General features: G+C 42.9%; 2 protein-coding genes across 3 annotated transcripts; one reads left to right on the top strand and one right to left on the bottom strand.

The window, feature by feature from the left end:
- Positions 1 to 1,965: 1,965 nt before the first annotated feature.
- Positions 1,966 to 8,065, bottom strand: nkiras2 (NFKB inhibitor interacting Ras-like 2). The gene is made up of 4 exons (XM_088906388.1): positions 7,995 to 8,065; positions 6,967 to 7,073; positions 5,844 to 6,085; positions 1,966 to 5,274 (listed from the first exon to the last, which is right to left on the bottom strand). The coding sequence occupies exons 2-4, from the start codon at positions 7,058 to 7,060 to the stop codon at positions 5,032 to 5,034; spliced, it is 579 nt and encodes a 192-aa protein (XP_088762514.1). The 5' UTR covers positions 7,061 to 7,073; positions 7,995 to 8,065; the 3' UTR covers positions 1,966 to 5,031.
- A 1,345-nt stretch (positions 8,066 to 9,410) lies between these two features.
- On the top strand, positions 9,411 to 25,954 carry dnajc7 (DnaJ heat shock protein family (Hsp40) member C7). Of its 2 annotated transcripts, none has more exons than XM_088906313.1 (14): positions 9,411 to 9,508; positions 14,192 to 14,280; positions 14,982 to 15,106; positions 15,695 to 15,808; positions 16,055 to 16,129; positions 16,696 to 16,814; positions 17,170 to 17,323; positions 18,032 to 18,196; positions 20,115 to 20,206; positions 20,806 to 20,879; positions 21,363 to 21,509; positions 21,976 to 22,128; positions 22,851 to 22,922; positions 23,020 to 25,954. In XM_088906313.1, exons 1-14 carry the CDS (start codon positions 9,438 to 9,440, stop codon positions 23,055 to 23,057), a joined length of 1,488 nt encoding a protein of 495 aa, XP_088762439.1. In that variant the 5' UTR covers positions 9,411 to 9,437; the 3' UTR covers positions 23,058 to 25,954. The 2 variants fall into 2 exon arrangements, with proteins under 2 accessions (XP_088762439.1, XP_088762440.1); XM_088906314.1 differs by having other exon boundaries at positions 22,851 to 22,913.
- Positions 25,955 to 26,313: the final 359 nt, after the last annotated feature.

Raw genomic sequence — 26,313 nt, forward strand, 5'->3', positions numbered from 1 at the left:
AAAATAAAGCAGTAACAATGAAAAGTCTCATCTTTTGTGACTGCATCAAGTTGTTTTTTTTCAGGTCTTTCATCACTCTTGCAGGGAATATCCAATGGGATATTCCTGCTTAAGCCCAGCAAATGCATTCTTATTGTCTCTCTCCTTGATGCACCTTTCTGAGGTGTAGGTGTTTATTTTCTATAAGTGACTTGTAACTCCAGGAGCCATGTTGTGATCATTTAACCATGCCATCTTGTAACTTTTGCTCCCCCTTCCCATTCAAAGTTACTATACTCTCTTCCTTACATCATTTTATTCCAAGTGGCTTGTTCTTCCCCTTAGCACTGCACTGTTCTCCGAAACACAAAGCAAGGCTAGGGATGTCAGCAGAGTCTCATGTGGACCACGAGTTCCTGTGGCCCTTGAAGATGGAAAGTGTGCACTCCAGTGGTTTCACAAAATAAAATGTACAACCCATTGATCTCCTGCTGCAGATTATCTGCAACACCGCTCGCTCATACATAAGTATTAAGCATTAAAGACTTAATACTTAACTGCATGAAGAATGGGACGGGTTTAGCTCAGGTGCTGTTTGAGGGTCACAGATATGGATCTCCACACCCGTGGAAGGTGTCTAAAGAGATGTTTAGACCCAAGAGCAGCACCTTGCTGTCCCTGGGCTACCATTTCTGCTGCTCGCACAGGCTGCCAGGTAGGTGTTGGACTAGCAGTGGAAACTGGTGTAGACGAAACAAATAGATTCTGCAATTTCCCTCACGGGATCAATAAAGTATCTATCTATCTAGATCAGTGCTGAAACAGAACATCCCACATACGACCGCTTCATTTACGGCATAAAATGATTTTTTTTCCCTTGCCAGCAGTTAATTGTTTTTTTTTTTATTTCAAATTGATCAAATTTTCTAATGTTCCAAAGCAAGAAATCTGATGAGATGGATTCTCTGCTTCGGCTTTCTGTCTAGCCAATTGGAGTTGATGGTTGAAGGGGAACTCTACAGCTGTGCACAGGGATTTAAAATAAATGCAGAGCTTTCTAAGATTACAGGAAACAACGTTTAGTGTGTTTTAGTGGTTATGGTGGATTTAAGCTTTATTCTACTGCCAGGCTCGGATATAAGAGGGTCTTATGGTACTAAGGGAGCTCTACTGAGGATCAGTGGAGGAAATGACAGTGCAACACTGCCCTCTGCAGCCCATTCGAGGTCATGACTGCAGTACTATCAGACAGTACCTTGTTCAGTAGGTGTGTGCTAAAATAGATTTTCAGCTCATAGAGCCTAGAATTAGAATAAAATAAAAACTACCTGAATACCTGATTGTTTTTTTAGTAAAGTGAGCCCAGGGGAGCTCAGCACTACGAGACGATTCAGCATATTTACTACCCTTATCCTGCATGTAAGATGTCCGAAATAAATGTTTATACTTTTTTTGTATTATAAAAAGCTTCAAAAAGTATTACATTATTCCATTAAATGTATAATGCTATGCTATGTTTTATATTTCTCTGCAGTGAAAGACAGAAATTCCCTGCTGTCATAATTTCACTTTTGTGCTTAGACAGAAAAAGAGATTTGATCTCCTGATGTCAAGATGACAAAATGATTTAATCTGATTTGTTGTTTTTTAAAAACCTTGTATGCTGGAGAAGTATTGTTGAAGTTTAATGTAAATCTGCCTGTCATTTTAGTGGTGAAGTGTAAATACGCTTCCTGAAAGGATCAAATGCTTCATAGGATATGACCTTACGACCCTTAGCCAGAAGCAACCCATCTTATTAAACAGAAGTTCAGAAAAATATACACAGTCCTGACAAGTAAAGGCATTTGATTTTTTTTTTCAACCCTTTAATACTCTCTAGGTCAGAGTATACATTTATGAGTGCAAAGCAGAAAACTAGTTACTAGTAGCAGTAGTTACTAGCTCAATAATTAAAAAAAACATAGACATAAATACCATATTCTATATTGAATATTATTTATATATACTGTATGTACAACCTCATTTATGTCATTTCTTTTTGTGAAAAACAGTGTTTCAGAACAGCTGAGACATAATGGGAATTGTCAGTGTTTTTAGAAAATACACACAAATAAAAAACTGTAACCATGAGGGCACTGGGCCCCCTAGCTAATGAAATAATCAAGATATTGTTGAGTGCTTTGAAACGGAAACATTTTTAAACAGAACTGAAAATTAAAAAGTAGTTTTTTTTTTACAAACTCCAAATCTCAATGGAACAGCATGCATTAAAGACTAGTGACAAACAAACTACATGAGATCAAGAGCCAGGTAAGGTTCACAGGTGGACCACTGACTTTGTATACGATATTAACAACATCAACACGCTGAACAAAATCAACACAGTATCGACACTGAAACACAAACCAGAGATCACAAGGGGGAACTATGTGGAAGTCCATTTAAACCTGTGAAGAAGAGGCACGTCTTTACACAAAGTGTTGTGGGAGTCTGAAACTAGCTACCCAGCCATCTTGTTGAAGCCAATAACCTGGATTCTTTCAAAAAGCAGCTGGATGAGATCCTTGGATCAATTGGCTTCTGACAAATGATCTGGATGGACTGAGTGAATTTTAACTAATTTTAAGGGCAGATACCCCCCCAAAATAAAATACTTTCATTTTTTTTTTTAAGTGTACGCATACATCAAATGGCTAAAATTCATTCACACTCTAGCTTGCTCAGTATCCTTGGGGACATCTGACATGAGGGCTTTGTTTCTGATATGAATTGATGATAGCTCTGTTTTAGTTCTCCTCTTGGAAAATTGTAAATTGTCTGATTTGCACTGGAAAAATCTAAAATAGAGATGCTCACAAATACAGTGCAGAAGTGAGTTTCCTGCTTCTAAAACAATGTTATCCAGTAATTTAATGAGGATAATTATTTTTGTAAAGCTACAGCAGGCATCAGCAGCCATGGCTTTGTGGACAGTGCTGTCATCCGGTTCTCTACCAGCCAGGCACCGAATAACTTTATTGGTCCCATCAGTTGTTTAACTAGTAAGTTAGCGGGCTTTCCAGATCTCTGCTCATTGACCTCTCAGGGTTGCCTACAGTACCTGCAGGAATGGGGTCGTAATCCCTTCAGCTACACCTATGATGGCTAAGCCAAACTGGCTGTTTGTCAAGTATACCTCTAAGTTTACTGATGTACACTGAACTACCGTTCATAAAAGTAAGTGATAGTGGTATTAAAGCCAAGACTCTCCAGTGAGTTTCAATGTTGTCCAGTAGACCAGTAGAGGCCATTGCTCAAGTATAGGTGGACCTCTATGATCCAGGTGTCTCAGATTTAAGCCCAGGTCATGTCACCAACTGACTGTGACCAGGATTCCCCAAGCACATCTACTGTAAGTGCATGTCAGTGGCCAAGCTCTACCAATGGATAATGTGATTAGTCTGCCCTCGCTTTCTTGACCCCTCTCAGAGGACCCTCCCGGAGGATCCCGTGTGCATTTGCTGGGTTTGCAGCCGAGAGCCGAGAAACCCACATGACTGGCTCTTCTTCAACAGGCGCGTACAACAAAAAGCACCGGAAAAAAATAATTTAATTTGTACTTCTCATGTGCGGGATCTAAATAACATTTCACTGATTTATAGTAACTGTCATGCAGCAGTTAAATTGCAGTTATATGTGGTATGATTAATCTTTGTGAATGGAAATGCGTGAGTCTGTGGTATATTTTCCCAGAAAAGAAAAACATAAACATCGATCAAGCTCTCTCTCTCTCTTTGAAAAGTAGTACGCTGGATGAATACCTGATTGCCTTTTTTAGTAAAGTGAGCCCAGGGGACAAGTCATATTCCCAGCACTACAAGAGGGTTCAGCACATTCAGTCCAGAGAGACAGCAAGTAACCCCAGAGAGAGCAACAACTGCAGCTGACAGAAACAGTTTACTTAGACAAAAACACACGGGGGAAAAAAAGAAAATATACAAAATTAGAAAGTGGTTTTAAATAATCTATTAAAGAAAAAAAGTGTTTATCTAAAGAGATAAAAGATGTAAAATGAGAAAACAGTGGAAAATGTTTTTAATGGGATAAACAGCAGGTAACTGATAAAGAATTTCAGGAATTTCTATCTAATTCCTACATTGCTATTTAGCCATCACTCCCTTCTCTGCTCTTAAATAAAAAATACCCCAACAGAAGATTAAACAGGTTGTTGCAGATGAGATGCAGAATCACACGTCACACTTGTAAAAGAAAATAAATCTACAACTTCAAAATCTGCTTAACGAAACCTGTGTAACAATTTCCTATTTATTGTTTTGACATAAATGCACATTTTACAACACTTGGGTCCGTTAATGTATAATTTAAAATGCTTCGTAACAACAATGAGCTGAACAGGAAAGAAGCAACACTGAAAAAGCCCCAAGCGCCAATGCCTATGGAAAAAGTGGTTTGAAATCTGGAATGGTGCCTGGCGTATGAAGCCTAACCACAAACTGCTGTTGCCTGATGGACAAAAGGGATCAGGCACTTTGGGAAACAAGCAGAGTGGTTAGAGAAAGCTAAAAACAAGCGACGTAATTGTTAGCAATAAGGGAAACAAATAACTCACTCTTTCTAGTCAGTTTTAAATTATTCAGTCCTTAATCTGCAAAGGGAAATGCTTTTTAGTTTCCTTTCAGATAAAGAAAATAAATGGTTGTGTGGATTTCTAAATAACACAGGTAATACAGGATTTGCCAGAATCCTGTCAAGTGTTGTTTTGGAGCCCTTGCTGTTCCGACACCACAGTGGGATAAACACTTTTGCACACCGACCCATTCACAATTCACAAACTAAGAGATTAATTCACCAAGAAAATAACAGGAGGGAATTAGGTAAAACACAAAATTGAGTTTTGTTTTGCCAATTACTTGTACTCAGTTTAGCATTTCCAATGTCCTGTGTCCTGGAAATTACCTTCCTTATCTTGTGTTGTGGTTCTAGAGTTCTGATCCGCTCGCCCCGGCCTCTCCCGAAAGCTCTCAGTCCGGTCCTGCTGGGTCCATGCGCTCAGCTGTCCAGAGAGCCACTGCCCTTGTTCTTGTTGCGACTCAGCGGGAAAGTGGACTTGCTCTGCGGCTGGGTCATCTTGCTGGCCAGGTAGACGAAGGGCTCGATCAAGGTGCGCCGGTCCGCCACCGACACCTCCCACAGCCGCACCTTCTCAGCCTTGGCCCACTGCTGCGCGGCCTCACTGTCCACTCTCCTCTGGTCCTGCAGGTCGCACTTGTTCCCCAGCACCACAATAGTCACCTGTGGAGAAGCACAATGATAAGGACTGTGGGAGTGGAACCTGTACACTGCTGTGCCTCTCAACAACACACCACTGACCGACACTACACCCCAGCAGAGCGCACAGAGCCACAAAAATCTCCCTTCATTTCATGTGGCTCAATCAGAACTTCTTACAAGCAGAAAGAGTAAGCAGAATATGTATTATTCAATAATCCTGCTATTGTTATTTATTTATTTTCTCATTTACTCCTGTTCTGAACTTAAGAAATTTCTCATTTAAGAGGAGGCCTAAATCGTTGACTGACCCAAGGATCTTATCCAGCTGTGACTTGAAGAAAGCCAGAGTACTGTCTTCACCAACAAGGCAGGGATTTGTGTTCCAGAAACTCAAACCCTTGGCCTGTAAGTGTTTCCTATTAAAAACCTTAAATAAACCTTTGTTTCTGCTGTGTTCTCTGCTTCGTGTTTTTTTTTTCCTGTTTATCTTGAAGACATACAACTGAAAGCATGAGCATACCACCTGGCTGCATATGCAAGGGCAAAGCTACTGCATCCATCACATACAAAGGGACAGGTGAGGGTCATACCTCCTTCTTGTCCCTGTGCCTGTCAATGTCCTTCTTGAGAGCCTCCACGCGTCGGAAGGACTCCTTGCTGTCGATGCTGTACACCAGCACAAAGCCATCGGCAAAGGTGTAGTAGTGGCGAGGAAACTCCATGCCCTCCCTCAGCCCGCGGGTGTCGTAGAAGCGCACCTGCTCCCGCACCCCACGGTCCGTCTCAATGGAGCCGATGTAAATATCCTCAAGAGTCTCCATGGGCTCGGAGCCTGCACGGACAGGCAGAGTGGTTCTTTCATTGCCGTAGCAATTATTATTGTAGTTTTTAACTACACCCAGCCAGTCTGAAACCTTCAGCTGTTTCTGTGTATTGCCACTCACTGCAAAGATTCCTCTACTGTGCACAGGGAGGGATGAGGAAAGGCAGACAAGCTTCCCTGACCCTCTGACCGCTCTACAAGAGCCACCATGCCTGACGGCAGGGCTAGTCTGGAGTAGAGGAGAGGCATCTCTCTGTGACATCACAAAGAGTCACAAGAGCTACCCCTGGCATTGCTCTGCCAGTTATGTGACTCCAGTGGTGAGATTTTGGTTACAGTCAGTTGATGATATGATCATTACAGTTACAGGTAATTGCAATGAAAATGAAAACAAAAATCACATTGAAATGTCTTCTTTGAACAGGGCACAGAAATATATAGAAAATGTTTTTGAGGTTCAAGAAAATAATTATTTGGGAATTGCAACAATAGAATGAGTCACTACAGTGAACCTGAAGTTTGATAATAAAGAATATAAGAACATAAAAATGTTTACTAATCATAGGAGACCACTTGGCTCATCTAGCTGCGTTACTTCTAGGCACAAGGGTCTCTTCCGTTTTCCGGAAAGGATCCAGAGTATTAGCTTAAACAAAACTACTGCGAATCTTAATAGTCTCACAACGCATCGTGTAAAAATTGTCTCCTGTTCTTGGTTTTAAACGCTCTTCCCCAGAGTTTTCACCCGTGTCCTCCGGTTTGAGCTCTCGGTTTTGAATAAGCCCACTGCGCTGACTTTGTTAATGCCCTGGGGGATTTTGAAAACTTGATTCAAGGTCCCGAGACAGAATTTGTGAAAATCCCCGACAGACCAGGTCACGGTTACTTACCGACGACATGGTTGGCGTACAGCACATGTTCCAGTACAGCAGTTTTACCGACGCTTGCCAGTCCGCACACCACGACCTTACAGCTCTTTCCCATATTCCCCCGACGCCTACACGATAGCAACAAAAACAAGGAAAAAACATTTCAACAAAGCCCCATCCTCTCCTTTTTTCGGACCGGTATGACTTGCTCGTTCTAGATTAGTCATCGGTATTAGCGGTAAACATTGATCTTTTTCTCTCTATTTAAGACCTTTTACACGCGGTTATTGTAAATGTCTAATACACGAGCACTGCTCCGTCTTCAGCACGTCTCCCAGCCTCGAACTACGTAGAAACGGTCACATTTCTTTTCGTTTTCAAGACGATACTGCTATAACGAGACGGGCCCAACCTGTTGAATTTTGAAAAGCTGCCGCCAGTCTCGGAAAAGAGATGTAACACTGCCGGCTTACACAACACTCTTACATTACACCAGGGACACTGTGCACCACTGTGTAAAGCGGAGTGGCTGTTTTTTTATTCTCCATTCTTAAACCAGGAATAAGTGGCTTTCTAAAAGCGAATGCATGGAACAGCTATCGTCCATTTAATAAGAGCAACTAGACGAGGAGCTACAATACAGAACTGCACACTGCGTTATTTCAGATGGATGTATTTCTGGCGCCGTTGAAAAATACAATTTTGCAGACAAACAGTTCTCTTTATTACATCTTCCTGACATTTACAACATAAAAGTATGACGAAGAGTCAAAACGCTCCCCAGCAAATTTATCTTGATATTCCCAGAGATTAAATAGTACGGCATAAACCAGTGCAATTAAGTTTAAAAGAGGTTACATTCATTACATCCTACACTGAAACATCATTTCAGTGTAAAATGTCATCAGTTCACAAAAAGTGATGTAAAATAACCACGGCCAAGCTATAAACACCGCGACGGGAAAAAGCCCGCTTACACTCGTTTAAAAACACATTTTAAAAAGGAACAAAAATGCAAAACTATATTAAAATAATTGAAAATACTGTACTGTTAAAGTGCAGACAGACAACCGCGGCGATTTCCTGTTTACAATTTGCGTAGGCACTAACCCAACCCACAGGCGGCGTATCGATGGGCTGGTTAAGGGAGCAACCTGGGATCGTAACCAAGAGCGACCCCTGTCGACCGGAGGGCGTTACGATTTCTAGCGCATTTGTGATAGTGCGCAGGTTATAACAATGCAATAATTTTCATATTTCATCTTCAATAATAATAATAATAATAATAGCCAGCAGCCGTGTCACCCTGCAACTCACAACTGGCAGACCACTGAAGCTCAGCAGGTGTGAGCAGGTGTGAACAATAGTACCTGGACAGGAGACTCCTGGGAAAAACTAAGGCTGCTGCTGGAAGAGGTGTTAGTGGGGCCAGCAGGGGGCGCTCACCCTGCGGTCTGTGTGGGTCCTAATGCCCCAGAATAGTGACGGGGACACTATCCTGAAAAAAGCTGCCATCCTTCGGATGAGATGTAAAATCGAGGTCCTGACTCTCTGTGGTCATTAAAAATCCCAGGGCGTTTCTCGAAAAGAGTAGGGGTGTAACCCCAGCGTACTGCCCAAACTTCCCATTGGCCCTTACCAGTCATAGCCTCCTAATAATTCCCATCTCTGAACTGGCTTCATCACCCACTGAGAGCTGGTGTGTGGGGAGCGTTCTGGCGCACTATGGCTGTGTCGCATCATCCAGGTGGGGCTGCACACTGGTGGTGGTGGAGGGGATCCCCATTACCTGTAAAGTGCTTTGAGTGGAGTGTCCAGAAAAGTGCTATATAAGTGAAAGCATTATTATTATTATTATTATTATTATTATTACTACACAACAGGTGCTAGGAAGGGGGGAACCCTGGTCGGGACACAAGCTCGTCACAAGAGACACACAGATACTCGTTCACACCAGGGCCAATTTCCCCAGAAGCCAACAAGTCTGCCAGTATTTCTGTGGACTGTGGGGGGGAACTGGAGCACCCGGAGGAAACCTACACGAACACGGGAGAACATACAAACTCCACAGAGACAGCACCCAAGGAACTGAACCCAGGCACCAGTGCTAATCACTGTTCTAAAGCGTCGCCTGGAAACCGTTCGTACCCTTTTTCACATTTTATTTTTGTCATGATTTTCATAGAGTTTTAGTCATGTTTGCCCTGATCTGGTGTCGGTTGGTGACGGCTGTTATGCTGTATTGTTGTGTTGGACTCCGAACACAGCTCCACCGGCGGATAATCTAGTTTGAATCTGAAGCGATGTTGGAGCCTGGCGCCGCCACTGGAGGCGCTATTTGCGCCTTTTCATGTCGGCGTGCAGCTGCCGTGCGCGCTCGACTCTCTCCCTCCCAAAAAGGAGAGGAAATGGGTCTTTGCCGCAGGCCGCTCTAGCGCTCGGTGATTTCTACGGTTCCCGGAAGTGTCTGTCTTCTCTTCCCCGGCAGTAACATGGACGCTGTTGACTGCGATGTGATCATGGACCCAGAGCCTCAAATAATGAACGAAGAGGAGCTGGCGAGGTACAACGAGGATATTTATTTCAGTCGGTAGTCGCTAGCGCCGTGACGCTCTCGGGGATAGACCGTACATTAACAGAAAAGGCTCGTATGTGGTTCTTGAGCCAAGTTTTGACGGATTGCTTGAGGCCTACACCCTAGGACGCAGGCATGGGGATCCGTCCCGGTGTCTCTTAAGCGAGTCCCGGTCAACCGCCGGGGTTGGAAATCTGCTTTCAGCGGCGGTCTTTGACATAAGAATAAAAACGACGGCGTTGTCTGCGCAGTCCCAGATTTAAACAAAGATCTGAATAAAACAACAAAGGAAACCCGGAATTTCCGCGAAGATGTTTTAAGTGGCGTTACATAGTCGTTTTGGGAAAACGAATCATTTGTTGCTTTGTTTTTAAATAAATCAGATAGTTTTAGGTCAGGTTGTTGAATACGTCTTTGGCTAGTATTGGATTTTCCAGTGCTAGCCGGTTTTGTTTCGTTATAAAAAGGGGGAAATGGGTCACTTTGTGTAATTCGTTCTGTCGTCTCCCACAATATCGGAGTGAAATTACATAGAGGTGTTGAAGGCCTCAAATACTTTTCTTTAGACGTGTAGCTGGAAATACAAATGATATAAACTCTTCCGGCAAGCGCGGCTGTCTTGACAGTTAATAAGAGCGACAGCACAGAGCGACCGAGTGAGACAACAGTCTTGTTTGTGCGCCCTGCTTGTAGTGGTGCTGTCGTTTGTGTATCAGCGGTGCCTCTTCCTTCTGCGGAGAAGTAATTCACTTTGTGGGAACCCGGAAAGTCAGGTCCCCGACAAGAATGATCTGTTCCATGTGCTGTCTTCATTTTAGCAACTGGAATCGCGATATTCCAGTTTGTAGATTGTCATGTTTTTACTGGTGGCATGCGTCGAGTTTTTGTTGTAGATGAGTAGTTCGCATGTTAGTATTAGCCATTAAAAGGAATTTCCAGCAACGGGAATTGGGATCTGCAGACTCTTCCTTTATAAACTCCCATACAGTCAATACATTATGACTTTTTTCTAGTTCGGTAACTTTATCAATGGGACACCGCCGTCCTGTCCCGGTAGCTGCACGCCGTGGTTGTGCGACTGGTCAGCGCAGGGGGCGAGGGACAGCTCCGGGAATGATGAGATGGGGGGAGTCTGTAGTGGTCGGCTCTCACCAGCCTGAAATCGAAAGCCTAACGGCTGAAACAAAACCGAAACCGATTAAATGAACCTTATTTCCGCTGGCTCCAGGTGGACGTCAGATTGACTGCAGCACACGAATCAACCCCGGAATACAGCGTAACCCCCCCCCCCCCCAAAGCACTGAACACCGATCCTGCGCTTAAATCGTTTAAGCAGTTTTTACATTGCGGGTACGAAAGCAAGCCCAGGATCCTCACTGTGGGTGGCGAAGGTGCGCTTCAGAGTCCTTGCCCAATCATACTACCCCGCACTGAGTGAATCGAAGTACCTGAAGAAACACACTCTGCTCTTTCCCTGCGATATGCTATATTTTGGCAGGAAGATGTATTAAGTCACTATGTGTTTCTGTGCATTATTCCTCTTACATGGTATAGATACATGTCTTGACAATGACTAGCACCGTCCCACTCTGACAGAACATAATGGATGCTTCTGTCTCGTTTTGGTGTTGTGCTCATACTTGTATTTACTGTGACATAGGCATAGGAATTGTGCCAACAGGAAACGCCTGGTGAAAAACATCAATTACAGTTCAAGACAGGAATCCGATCACATCTTATTTACACGGTAATCGCTGTGAAACGGGATCAATCAGTGGTGAAGTTTAGTGACTCAGTTGTGGCCTTCGTAAACCATAGATCTGGCTCAGGGTCATCCTTTGTTTTTAGGGCTTCCAGGGTTTGTTTCTTTTGTTTGGTGAGGTCTTGCGGCTGTACTGAAAAATGGACAAGCTGGAGGAAGACTTGGGGTAGAGAAGGAGGTGTCAGTTCCAGACTCCATGATGCAAAGAGATCTTCTCAGTGAAGAGATGCTGTGACAAAAGCGACAAATTCGTTATCAGATCAGGGATGTTAGTGTTTCATATGTTGCCTCTCCATTTGGAGAAACGTTTCAGAAAGCTTTGCAGTGACGTAGTGGAGTTCTCTAACCTTAAACACACCTGATCTCTCCCTTCCTGGAATGAGACGTGGTTTTAGTAATTGTTAACAAATGTGGCATTTTTTGTTCCAAGCTTCAAGCCAGTGTGAGCCACTGTAGTGTATGATTTTTATAGTGCTGCTCTATTGTAACTGTCATAGAATGACACTGTTTGCCTTTACTTTTTTTTTAAAAGGCAGTGGTTTGGAATTTGCTGTAGTGCTTGAGCACTTGAGTGTTGGTGCAACAAGACTGTCTTTTGACTCTTCATGCAGAATTATCTATTCATTTCTATTCATATCTATATTCATTACTGTGTAAAGTTAACCAGCCATCCAACACTTCACATGGTGTAAATATAGCTGCGCAGCATGGCTTAAGAGGAGCACTTCAATATGGACCTCTAGCACCATTGCGCTACAAATAGCTCCTGTAAATTGTGATATGTGGTTCAATATCTATGCTTGAAAATTATGCTCTCACTTACATTTCACAGTACTGTCCTTAGAAATCTTATAGCATTTGACCTTGGCCTGTCTGAGCTGCGTAATACTTGCCCAGGTTTGCTTTGATGTTGCACAGGGCAGTTTAGAGATAAATAGTTCTGGATTGCTTTAGAGCGAGGTCTCGGTTCTTTCTGTAATGATGCTGCGCCTCTAGATGATGAAGGAGAGTGCGTTTAATTTTCAGCAGTAATCTCAGAGCTTCCTCAGGCTAGCTCGTGACACAGTACAGTGCTAATACAGTGCATGTTTGTTCCAGAGAGGTGACCTATATTTCAATTGATACAGTGCACCAAGGGATTGGTGGCCTGGAAGAAGGAAAAAAAACAGTTATGGATGGAGGGTAGAGTGACTATTGATAGTTTTTGTCTCTGCGGCCTCATCATAACACCTCTTGTAACCGGTGGGGTTAATTCACCAGCCCCTAGAAGCTTCCCCATGACTGATAACACCAGCTGGCCACTCCCCTGACTGGTCCTGCTCTTTCTATGTATAGACCCAGAGAGGGGGGGGGAACGCACTGCTCTCCTGCTCTGCTGTAATGAGTTTTGTGCCAGGCATATTTTGGAGTTGCTTTGCACATGGGGGAGATTTAAAAGGTGTAGAGCCCTGTAACTGTCAAATAAAATCATGCCAACAGCCAGTTTGTTTTCTTGTCTCCCCAAAATGTGGTGATTTGAAAAAATAAAAAATGAGTAGAGACAAAAAAACTATTTAACCTACAGCCTGTACTGCTCGAACAGGCGGAGTTGGTGCTGTGAGCTTCCTGTGATTTCTATGGCTACTCCAAAGGCTGAACCAGTCCAGCTTCTCTAATAGGACAACTTAAGTGGCTGGGAAATATTATCGGTAAAATATACTGCTTCCTATTAATGTTGCAGCTCTTTCCTTCTTAGTTTTATTTTAAAATGATCTTGGTGAATAAGGACAGCTGATTTTCAGTGAACTAGTTCTGGTCTGACTGTTTTATGCTTTAGTTTTACAGGTGCATTCAGGAAACATTAAAAAACGACTAGCCTTATAAGCCATTACACATGGTTGTTTAATACATTTCTGCATTCACCTCACGCAAGCAAAGACAACCTCACTGTACTCTTAGGCATGCTTTTTATGAGACAGTGAGTCAAAGTAGATTGAGCTGAGATCATGGGTCAGTTGGAGGGACTTAAAATGGTGCCATCCAGTGATAGGGTTAGCTAAAATGCAGCAATAACTGTCCTTTTCCAAGTGTTGCCCAGTTCAGTAATCAGCACTGCCCTTGTGATCCGGGAAGTGAATGGTATAGCTTGGACAAGACACTGCCATCCTTGATAACTGTGGACACCTGCTCGCTTGGGTGTCCATTAATTTAGCACTTAAAGGTCAGCAGTGGTGCAGATGAAAACCGAACTTTACAATCAAAGGAGAACCTCCCATTTTCAACCTGTGGCCTGAGAACAGGGGGTCTTTAATTGACTCTATCCTACATGTTTTGATTGGATTTCAGGTTTAATTTTTTTTCATATTGTATTAACATCTTAACATCTGCTCTCAACACAAAAAAAACAACTACAAAATGCTTGGTGTTCACATTAACACCACTGTGCCAATAGGGTGTCTAGGACAAACTTGCTAAGCCGCATTCATTAAGGAAGCTTAGAAGGACATCAGCACTGTTTCCTTTACTTTCCACAGGTCTGTAGGTTGCCTCTTTGAAGCACAACCTTGCTAATAGTTTTATTACAGCCTTATGTAAATACATTGTTTTCAGTAGACAGATAAATCCATCCATTCATTTTCTAACTACTTCATCCGTTTCAGGGTTGTGGGGGACACTATACAGGACAGGCACAAACACAGTGCACTCGTGCACACTCACACCGGGTTCCCAAGTAGCCAGTTAACCTACCAGTATGTCTTTGGACTGTGGGAGGAAACCCATGTGAACATGGGGAGAGCATACGAACTCCACCCAGGTAGCACCCCAGGATTTGAACTCTGGGGTCCCAGTGCTGCAAAGCAGCAATGCTAACCACTGTGCAACTGTGCTACCTGACTTAATATGGATGCTTTTCTTTTTTGTGACTACAGGGAAGCTGAGTGCTTTAAAGAACAAGGAAATGCCTTTTACATCAAGAAGGATTATACTGAAGCATTTAACTACTACACAAAGGCCATAGGTAAGGATGCCTTGCCATTGCTCTTTGATCACGAGGGATTAGGTTTCTCCCCCAGTGACAGGTGGAAACTGCTGTGATGCTGCTCTTTACCGAGTAGAATGATTTTCTCAGGAACAGATTAGCCTGATGGTTTGCAGAGCTTTTAAAGGTATTGTTAAAGTGTAGGGGAAGCAAAAGCAAGGTCGATGTTTCTATTCATGCGTCCAAAAGGTCTCTGATTGGAGTTTCGGCCACGTGGGGTTGTCGGATCTTAATTGCAGATTGACAGTTTGTGCCATCTGGCCCTTACTGCTCCCAAAGGTCAGGGAGGGCAGAATTCGCTGGAGGCAGGACCAGTCATTGCACCGTGTCACAGTGTCCTTTCCTGGCAGTAATCACATTGGGACTGTCTGAGCTGAGGCTTTTGTACATGACCGAGGTCACCCTAGGCAGCGGAGCTCCCCATCACTTTAGTCCGCCTCCTTCACATTGATCGGTGCGGCGAGCAATAAAAGTTGCCAGATTTAAGAAAGATTGTCAGAAATTTGATATAGAAGCTGGGGCAAATACAGATCAGGCTATATTGAAGTATAAGTTAAGAAAATGTTGCTGAAGTGCTGACAGGGTATTTTAAGTAATCCTCGTTCCGCCCAGATGGTTTTGTTCTCGCAGGCCTGTGTAAAAGGAACGATGTTAACCCCTGTGTCCATTTGCCATGGCAGACGCGTGCCCTAAAAACGCCAGCTACTATGGAAACAGAGCCGCCACTCTGATGATGCTCAGCCGGTTCCGGGAGGCCCTGGAAGATGCCCAGCAGGCCGTGCGGTTGGACGACTCCTTCGTCAAGGTATGCAAGAGTGCGTTGCGCGGTCCACTGGAGATGGGCACCCCATTTGTGTTCTGCGGCTGTACCGATAGGGACCATTGAGTGCAACTGGAAAGTGACATTCTTTAGGAACTACGATTAAAATCCAGAAATAAATACAGGTGGCACAAGGAGCTGTCCTAATATCGTCTAGTGCACTTCAGTGTTGTTGTGCTCTTGACATCTAAAGGTTATCGCACATCTCTGTTTTATGTAATTTCATGGGTGAGATATAGTTCTGTATGCATCGTGGATAATAATTTTCTTATTGACTATTATTCCGCTTTCATCTCCGTTCTGAGTAATCAAGTGGTATCATGCACATTTACGTTGCGATTGCCTCTCGTTGCAATGCAGTATGTTTTTAGAGATCAGTTTACTTTGTGAATGAATGTATGGGGTAATGCCTGGCATTTATTCTTCTGTGCCTTAGCTTAGTAATAATGTGGCTTTTTAATTTACGTTTTGTTAACCTTTAATTACCTTTAATGTAATGACGTTTAATTAACCTTTTAATAAAAGGTTTTTCCCCCTTTTCTATTTCTTGCACATCTTCCCCGTGGGTTGTAGGGACATCTCAGAGAAGGGAAGTGCCACCTGTCTCTGGGTAACGCCATGGCAGCCAGACGCTGCTTCCAGAAGGTTCTAGAACTGGAGCCAGACAACAGCCAGTCTCAGCAAGAGGTGAGTCCAGGACCAGCTCCCTGTAAACTGCTGGAATCCTATCTGGCAAGATAGAATTGGTTGCAGATCCTAAAACCTTTGTGAGAGTTGAAGCGGCTTGCAGTACATTACAGTTACAATGCTAGTTTAGATTGTGCATTACTGCAATAAACTAGGCAAAAATCACAGAGTATATTCACTGGTGTTGGAGTTCAGGTGTAAAGACAAATTGTTGTCAGTTTTCATGATTGCCTTCCGACTTTGCAGCTGAAAAACGCAGACGCAGTGCTGGAATATGAGAAGATGGCAGAGTTTGACTTTGAGAAAAGGGATTTCAGGAAGGTACGTCATCCCTGACTCACCGTGCCTTGGATCTACTTTTAGTAAGCAAATGGAGGAGTTTGAGGGTCATGTGCTGAAGTAAAGATCTTTGCATGCTTATGAAGTAGAGTACATTTTTCACACAAATTAAAGTTCTGCCTACAGAGCTCGTGCAGGGATTACAAGGGAAATGTTTTTCTTCTGTTAAAACTAGTTATTGGAAAAAGTGCAATGCACTAGTAAGGCCTCATTTAGAATTGTGCACAGTTTTGGTCACCATGTTATAAAACCGATATTGCTGAACTGGAATAGGTCAAGAGCAACTGGGGGGTGTCCTACTCTCGCAAGCTGCGGGCACTGAACCTTTTTAGTCGTGACAGAGAAGACTGAGGGTAACTGACACAAGTGTTCAGCATCCTCAAAGGCAATGATAAAGTCAACCCAGTGGACTTCTTCAGAGCCGACAGTGAAACATGAGCCAGAGGACACAAGAGGAAGCTGTGTTTTACTCCTTCCATTCTAGCAGCTGCTGAAGATCTCCATGTTTGCACATGTAATAAGACTGTTCTCCCATTGGTTGTCTGCAGGTGGTGTTTTGTATGGACCGTGCCTTGGAATATGCCCCTGTGTGTCACCGCTTCAAAATCCTGAAAGCAGAGTGCCTGGCCTTGCTGGGGCGCTACCCTGAAGCCCAGTCTGTAGCCAGGTGGGGGTTATGGGAGTCTGCTTACTGCACAGGAGAAGTCTGACGCCACATGATCTGACTGGTGATCCCTTCACATTACAAGAGGGCAGTGTTAGTGAGCAAAAAGACGTTTCATTCAGGGAAAATTTCCTTAGATTTCTCCCATCCAGGTACTGGCCAGGCTCGCACCTGCTTAGCTTCAGTGGGTTGTCAGTTGTGAGTGGCAGGGTGATATGGCTGCTGGCATATGTTGTTTGTATGTTATGGAGATGTTGGTATGGTACATAGATGCTTTTGAGTCTTTCTCATGCTTTTTCATTCCAATCTGCTTCTGTGCTGCTCGGCCGCGTCTCAGCTCTCGTCTTTTCTCTCCCAGCGATATCTTGCGGCTGGACTCCACGAACGGCGACGCGCTGTACGTGCGCGGCCTGTGCCTGTACTACGAGGACTGCATCGACAAGGCTGTCCAGTTCTTCGTGCAGGCTCTGCGCATGGCCCCCGATCACGAGAAGGCGCGGCTGGCGTGCCGAGTGCGTATTAAAGCAGCTCCCGTCTTCCTCTCAGCCCTGACATGGTTAATTTGACACGGTTGTAGAGAATTGCTTGGTTTATGGTTTTTGAAGAATCACCTTTTTTATTTTTCTGTCCTTTAAAACTAAATTACAGGGATGTACAGTACCAATCATGGTAGATTGCCTGTTACTAAATGAGCCAGATCTTTTTAAAGTTAAATATTCTAGTGCTAAGTTGTAGTATTACAACCACATAACACTTGTTAATGTCTGTTTAAACTGACACCATATGATGTGATTTGTGTGCCTGCGTTATGCATTGAAGTGGACCTTGCCTTCTTTAGTCACCTTTTATCTAAAACAAGGCTACTTACTAATACATAATTGTTTATGATGTATGTGAAATGTTTGCTAAACTATGCTTAATGTATCAGTGATTCGTCTTCTGTTTACCAACTAGCTCATTATCTTAATATTTTAGGAGAGCAAGTGCATGTAAGATATAAAACATGGTCAACAGTCTAATTCTAATTTCAGTTGAGATTGTGAATTGATCATTTGAAAATATGAGTTATGAGAAATGCAAACTCTTTGACTAGTATAAGTTTGTAATGTTTTTGAAAGCCGTCCTGATCACGGTGATGTTTCTCCATCGATGTGACCTTGCCCCAGTGCACATTAGACTGTTCTTGACAAGGCGCACTGACTGTGCCTTCCCCTCTTCAGAATGCCAAGGCGCTTAAAGCGAAGAAGGAGGAAGGGAACAAAGCCTTCAAAGATGGGAACTACGAGGCGGCCTACGAGCTTTACTCTGAGGCACTAACAATAGACCCCAACAACATCAAGACCAACGCCAAGCTCTACTGCAACAGGGGCACTGTGGGCTCAAAGGTATGGCAGCACTCCACAGAAACTGTCTCTAGCAGAACAGCGCTGACTGAAATCAGACTTGCATCCTCTAATAGAATTAAAACAAACCCCAGTCCCATGCCATCAACCTCTGGGTTTGTGATTTGCTTCTTGCTGCTGGTTTCCAGTTGTGATCTACGTGGGGCTAGATACTTGCACAAATCTTACATTTTATTTTAAAACATTAAAAAGGAAGTTCTGTAATTATGGAAGGGGTATCCTGCATCAAGACACCAGAAAGTCTGTTGTGTGCTGTTAATTAAATTACTTTTAATGTTGCTCCCTTTGGTTCAACTCTACCTAGTATACTGTGCAGTTTTTATTTCAAATTAGTTGTAGGTCAGATTCTGAACATGATTACTTTGAATGATGCTTTTATCCAACATGCACCCATTCACACACCTGGGCATTTTGGAGGAACAGTTTGGTTAAAGCACCTTGCTTGAGAACACAACAGCACCTGGAATTTGAACCTGCAGCCTGCCACTTAAGAGAGCAGAGCCCTGACTACTGTTCCACTTGGAGTGTTGGCAAAGCAAATAAAAGAAATGCAAGTTGGAAAAAGTGCTTGACAAAGGCAGGTCTTCTGGCTTCCAGGTCTACAGCTGCTGGAGTGGGCTGATGTTAATGACTGATGTAATTTGGCTATGCTCCTTTGCATCACTTAACAGGCTTTACATAATGAGCTTTCCCTATGATGTACTGGCGTCTACCCCTGCTCTTGCCTTAATTAACTTCATTATAGCAGGGGGTTCCATGTGGCTCACTCAGGGCATGAGATCCAGGTGTTAAAACTTCCGGCCTGGGTTATGCCACTAGCAAGCTGTGACCAGGATTCCCTAAAAGGAGGGACACAGTTGGCAGACCACCGCTAGAAAATAGGAGGAATATGATCCATCTGCAAGGAGTCTGTTTCTAGCAAAACAGAGTCCCCCGTTACTTCTCTGGCCTTATTTCTCATTAGTGAGAGATGTGCTGCTCCTCCAATCATTGGTAACTCTCCCGCCAAGCTCCGGAGTCAGCAGTGTGTCAAAAGATGAATGGTTTGATGGGTGGGGATGGAAGCTTGTCTTACCTTCCTTCTTAGAGTTACCGTGACAAAGAATCAATTGGCAATTACATATCAACCTGGTATAAAAGGGAAGGATCAAAGCAGTCTTATGAAGATTTCTTTCTTTGGGCTATACCTAGAGAGAAATCCGCGAAAGCCAACATCAACATGTGGCATTAATGCACCCTTCGTTATACTTTTTTAATCTGAGCAATGTCAGTGCCTAGGATGTCCAGGGTTCTTAAGAGAAAGTGGCTCGGGTATCACAGAGTGGATGTGTAATTAAAGTGAAGAGTCAACTTTGCTGTGTTTCTCCTCTTGAGTTTAAGAAATAGTTGTACGTATACATTTTTTTATTCTTACGGCTATAGTTGCCAGCTGACTTGTTCTTTCATACATCAGGTGCTGACTTTTTCTGCTGCTCGTCTGTGATTGGCACAGTAGTCTGTGCTGAGGCAAAAGGCAGCAGAACACTGCTTGTCCTCAAACGTGCACATTTCAGTCATGTTTTTCCAATGAAATATTCCGGTTTGCTCGTGTTGCCCTTTTCTCTCCGCTCTCTCTTTCATTGTGGCCGGTCTCTTTTTCTGCTGAAATCACCGCTTCTGCAGAAAATGCTGAATCTACCTTTTGGCTCAGGTTTCCTCATTCCCTCTAAAAACACATCGGAGAGCTGTGAAACTGCTTGCTCCAGCTCTAAATTTTTAGAACTCGGCATCTTTTTTTTTTTGTTCAGGTACGGCTTCAGGGCACAGGAAATATCTGAAGGCTGTTTCCAAACTGAGGCATCACCTTTTGATATCCCGTAGCTCCCCAAATATTAAATTACTTTTTTTCTCCCCTCCACAGCTGAATAAAATAGAGCAATCAATAGAAGACTGCACAAATGCTATAAAACTGGACGAAACTTACATCAAAGCATACTTACGGAGAGCACAATGGTAAGAGAGCTTTACGTTTTTTTAAGTTTGGTATCCCCAAAAATGTTTCCACTTTCCTCATCACACTGATGCATTGGCAGTGGCTGATGAGCTTGGCATGTCTCCACAACCTTCATGCCAGTACGCAGAAAGCAGTGCTGTGGAAGCGTTTTTTTCCCTGCAAGGGCTCACGCCGAGCCATGTGCAGCTTGTCATGCTGCGGGCTCTGTGGCGTGGATCTGGAGTGTTGGCACTGATTGGCAGGCCGATGCGGGGCCAGTGCTTCCCTCTCGGAGACCTCTCTGTGCCCTGACAGGTCCCAGAGCAGGGGAGAGCCATTGTTGGGTCAAGCATGTTTTCGACATTAACATTGACTTTACGTTCTGGATAGGACTCTCCCTGCCGTTGGTTTTAGTTTCAGGTTAAAAAACTGGTGATGAACATCCGATGACATGAAGGTCACGGGGATCAGGGTCGGGGCATCTCGAGTTCCAGGCTCTTCATCATCTCCCTTCATGTGGAAAAACAGAGGCAAACATCTGGATGGGACACCTGAAATCTGGGGAAAAATAAAGCCAGGAATACAAATCGCTGAAGGTTTTTTCCCTCCTGTTTTACAGTTACATGGACACCGAGCAATATGAGGAAGCTGTACGAGATTATGAAAAGGTCTATCAGACAGAGAAAACAAAAGGTATATTTTTTTTATTTGATAAGCAGTGATAAACTGAGCTTTCTCCCACGGACCATGCTTGTTCAAAATATAACTTGATTTCAGATTGTTTGGGTTGCACGGTGGACCAGAAGGTCTCCTCTCAATTCCGTTTCTTATGCAGCCTTCTGTTACATTTAAGTGGAAAAAATCTTATTTGAAAATGTTGCTTCTCATCTTCTTGGCATTTACAGTATGATTTTCTTTACTTCAGAGTGCCACCTGCTGGTTTGCTTTGCCTGTATTTACAGAGGATGCATTTATGACACTTTCTGGATTTGAGATGTCAGAATATCAGTGGCAGCCACATTCTTACCAACCTGAAGGCTTACATGCACATAGATTGACTAAATTGTGTACTGCCACTGGTATTGCACAAATAAGCGCAATACTCATGGATATTCAGATATTCAATACCAGCCTTTATAAACTGTGCATGCTGAAACATCCTTTCTTCTCTCGCAGAACACAAGATTCTACTCAAGACAGCTCAGGTGGAGCTGAAAAAAAGCAAGCGAAAAGATTACTATAAAGTCCTGGGAGTGGACAAGAACGCCACAGAAGATGAAATCAAAAAGGCATACCGAAAACGAGCGCTTATGCACCACCCAGGTAAGGGCAGTGGGGTCAGTGCTCCACACGGGACATTAGTCATCGGTTTGTTTTTTAAATCACTATAAGATTAAACAGTGCTTTGTAAAGTTTCCCTGCTAAGTTTCTAGATGGTTAGGTCTGCATAATTTGCTGCGAGATCTGTTTGGCCCAATACCACATTGTCTCTTTCATCACGTGGTCCTCCTTTGCTGCTGTGGCCTGCAGCTTAGATATCAAATCCTGTTTCTCCCCAATTAAGACACTCAGCTGTTTTTTTTTCCCTTTCCTTCCACCAGTGTCCCGGCTTTTTCTAAGAAACAGCCGTATGAGATCTTTAGCCTTTACTACCAGGCGAAACGGGCGAGATTAGGCGTCGTGGCCTCCTCTCGTTTGTAGCCTTTCTTATCTCCGCGTGGTTGTGCTAGAACCTGCTGCCACCCACGTAAGACGTTTCTTTCTTTGCAACCCCTTTCTCCCGGCTCAGATCGCCACAGCGGAGCCAGCCCCGAGGTGCAGAAGGAGGAGGAGAAGAAGTTTAAGGAGGTGGGAGAAGCCTTCACCGTCCTCTCGGACCCCAAGAAGAAGGCCAGATACGATAGCGGTCAGGACCTGGACGATGATGGCATGAACATGGGAGGTCAGTCTCCGTCTCCCAGCCCTGAGCGCCGCTGGGCCCTCTGGGCTTCCATTCCCAATTAATGTTTCCTTCATTGATCAGAGATGAGCAATCCTGGTCCTGGAGAGCCACAGCTCACCAGCTTTTGTGAGTTACCATTATATTATTGATTACTTACCAAGGGGGCCAGCTGACCTGCTTGGCAGATAACTGGATTAATAAGGACCATTTATTACAGCTTAAGAGTGCCCTGCAACCTTGGAGGTCCTTGTTAATAAGAATATTTAAATTAAGTTCATCAAAAGCATATAGCTTTACAAGTCTTTTTTTGATTGCTAATTAAGAGTGTCCTAGACATCCTGCTGGGTTGTGGCTGACCATGAGCATTTGCTTCCTTGGAAATGTTGTAAGATATTACTGCACTTGCTTTCAATTTTCATTTTATGATGAAATCTCGAGAATTGTCAGCTTCAGCACGGGTTCAAATATGTGGTGAGATTCTGTTATATCCTTGATCAAAGTCTTTCACTCAAGTTGTGAAATACTGTGCTGTTGAAACAATTATTCTCATTTATTACTGTAAGTTTATTCTTGCTTCTTCAGCTAAATAGAGCATAGTTGCATTATTTATTATCAATAATGATAATATTACATGCCATTAAGGCACTGTGTCGAGTTTTCCCATTAGAAGCAGTCTTTTCCTAAGCATAAGAGATCAATTTTTTCTGATCTGTGTTTTTCAGATTTCGATGCCAACAACATCTTCAAGGCATTCTTCGGTGGTCCGGGGGGTTTCAGCTTTGAAGGTAATTCAAGTATGTATAACCTGCGAGATAGCCGTCTTTACCTTTGAAGGGAAAGCTGAAGGGATATTTTTTTTAATTATTCCTTTTTTTCTTATCTTCCCTATAGCATCTGGACCCGGGAATTTCTTCTTCCAGTTTGGGTAAAGGGTGGAGGCCAGCAACACGTTCGCCAAGCTCTGTCATGGACATCACTGAAACGGACTCATGTTCCCTCCCTGTTTTTAATGTTCCAGTAGTTTCTGTTTTCAGTTGGATACCTCTCTATTTATGCTCACATGTGACGAAAGTTAAATCACCTTGTGGATAGATAACGGAAGAAACATAAGACTGCCTCTTTTTTTTTTAATCATATATTCCTGGAACTTAATGGTTCTTAAAAAAACGTAGTCACTGTAATTGGTGCATGGTTCTTAGATTGGATTAATGTTCCTCTGAAACTGAAATGCAGGAGGGCAGTTTGTGCTCGACCGTTCTTTAAAAACCAGAGACCAGACATTTCTGAATACATTGTACATTTAATGGTATGCCCTATCCCCCTCCCCCCAAAAAATGGAGACACTTCAGCTTCATGCATCGCAGTAGGACTCCTGCTGGAGATGGAGCGGAGCTGCAGGTGGCCTCTGCTTTGGCTTGCTTCAGAGACTGTTGGTGTTGTGGGTAGTCCAGAGCAGGGATTTCACCTGAGTGGAAAACCTTTCACAGTCCCAAGACAGAGCAGCTGGGAAGAAACCTAGAATAAAACATGTGAAAACAAAAAAAAAACACACAAAACATACTTGAATCCTGTTCTACCTTTCTCTCTTTGCCATTCAGGTTGTATTCACAAAGTATCGGTATTCCTTTTGTCACATTTGAAACTGCAGTGATTGTTGTTTTCTTTTTAGAAATGACTGAGTCTTTTCCATGTGAAGGAAGGGGGTGAGAGAACTGTCCTAAACTCCATGCGAAATACTTTGTGAATACACCCCTTTTGAGTCTCATTTTAGGAACAAATAATGTGCTTTTGAAGTATGCTGAGGTAATGGAGTAAACATCTAAACACTGCATTATGCTGCTGATGCTAGCCGGTCAGTGGCTAGTTCATTGGTCATCCAATCTTCATTGGCTTCAGTGTGCTGTTTGCCAGTCGATCATTGGTGCATTCATTGTACATTTTACTGGAATGTAAAGTGTCTATTTGTGTTGATAGCTGAAGAAATTTTTTATATAATATTTATTGTAACTTCACAAGCCGTGGCCTCGTTCCCAATCTTACGGGTTGTCTTTGCGGCAAATCGATCTAGAGAGCTGTGCAGAGGCTTCAAAAGGCGGGGACCCGACGTGACCTCCACGTCTCTTGCACGGAAAAAGTCATTGGGTTATGAATTAATTTTCGTCGTAAATTTGTAAATAAAGTTAGCCTCTCTTTTCCTTTCCTTTTTATAAGTCGAGGTATGTTTTTTTTTCCCTCCCCCCCCATTCTCAAAGCTTCTCACCCTGAAATTTGATCCATCGAACAGGCGAGACTGAAGAAACCCAGAATCCTTCACTCCTCGCTGATGTATTTTGTTAAGGCACTTTGCTGGGCTGTTTTTCCTGACCTTGAATGGAGTTATTGCCAAAGGTACCAGCACTGCAAAACTCAGGCATGTGCTCGCAGTGCATTGATGCCTCTTGAGGGGGCTGATGAATCTTAGTTGGCTAACTACCTGCAATGGTAAGCATGGATTGTTTTTGGTTCTTTACTCTGAGAAAAATGAAACTGCAGTGTGAACATGTTTGGTAGTCTTGGGTCCATACGGAGACAAACCTTTGACCCTCGGTCCTGGCCTCGCCTCACCCTCGCCCTGATCTGCATGTGATCAGCTGCTGTCATTACCAGGCACTGTTCTTGCTGTTGGCAAACAGAGTTAAATCTCAAATATTATTCTGTCTGGCCCCAGTCAGGAGTTGTGTGTATGAATGTGAGTATTTGCACATACTTTTGTATCTAAAGAAAATGCTTTGGTCAAATGTCCTGTTCTAGTAATCCCAATAACAAAGGCTCTGGGCCCCTTAAAATATATTTTGTCTTCATTCATGCTTTTGTAATGACAGTCCCTCAGGAGCCTTGACGACCACATGTTATAATGTAACATACTTTCAGAGACCCCTGTTATGGTGCACGTTCACTCTCCTATGTATTAATTCTGCACAGCGATCCAAGTAAAAATGCAATGGGGGAGTATGAGCAAGCTTTTTTTTTTTAATTCTTTGTTTTTACAAGGCCTGGTCCCTTTTCTTAATTTCAGCAGCTGCAGTGTATCTCAATTTGAATTATTAAACAACATACTGTGTTGACCTGATGTATGCATAACCATTTTTCAATTGAATATGCCACCGGAGTAATATAGAGGGATGTCTATAGTAATCTTTTTTTTTGTTTATAGATATTAAATATGCATCTTTTATGTCTCAAATGCTCTTCCTTTTTTCCATAGGATAGTGAATGCAATACTGAATGGTATATAGTATAAGCAGCAGTTTCGTACAAACAGGCATACAGTATTTTAAAAATGCAAATCTGCATCTGATAATACAAGACTACATTAACAGTAAGTCACATTTTATCCCCTCAGAGTATAATTACCCAATTACATGTTTTATTACAAAAAAGCAGTAGGTTATCATAGTAAGTGTGCTTACCCCATAAGCAACATTTATTATAAGAGATAGGCTATCATATGTTGTAATTGAAATGTTTAAACATTTGTATCTTTATATTTGTACTTTACAAACTCTTTATTTTAACAGGCAAGGGTTTTACGATTGCTGTTGTTTTATGTAACGGCCTCCAAATATTGAATTAAGGTGATATAATGTTAAATATTTTAGAAATTAGTAAAAAGTTATTGAAGTTCCTCAAGCAGGATCTTTGTTATACTGAACATTTTAGCGGAACACTTCCCACTTTAAAAGGTTCTGGCCTTTCATTTTTAAAATTACGATCTTTAAGCACTGTACCCCAGTACTGTTGTGTATTTAAAACATTGTGTTGGCATTAAAGTGACGTTTGTAATAAATGTTAGAGTACAGAGTGCTATATCACGTAGTGTTTGTAAATGACTGTGTCGTAAACGACGTGATTATGATAAAGAAAAAGTATAAATACGTTAATGCACTTTAGAAAACATTAACTTCAGTTTCAATGCTGCTGCATAACTACCCATCGTCTTTAAAACAGGAAAGACTGAGATTTTAATTATCAACCAGTTATTTCATAATTGTCACCTACATTCTGTTGTGCTAGCAATGGGCATGTTTTCATTAACACTATTCTATTATCACATCTCCACAGGAGTGTTGGAATGTGGTTTGCAGATTCCGTTACTGATTAGTCAGTGGCTTATGCAGCCTCCAGGTATTTCTGAAGCAAAGATCC

The sequence above is a fragment of the Atractosteus spatula genome, chromosome 26 (assembly GCF_055471065.1).
Source record: "Atractosteus spatula isolate fAtrSpa1 chromosome 26, fAtrSpa1.hap1, whole genome shotgun sequence".
In the NCBI taxonomy this organism is placed as follows: Eukaryota; Metazoa; Chordata; class Actinopteri; order Semionotiformes; family Lepisosteidae; genus Atractosteus; species Atractosteus spatula.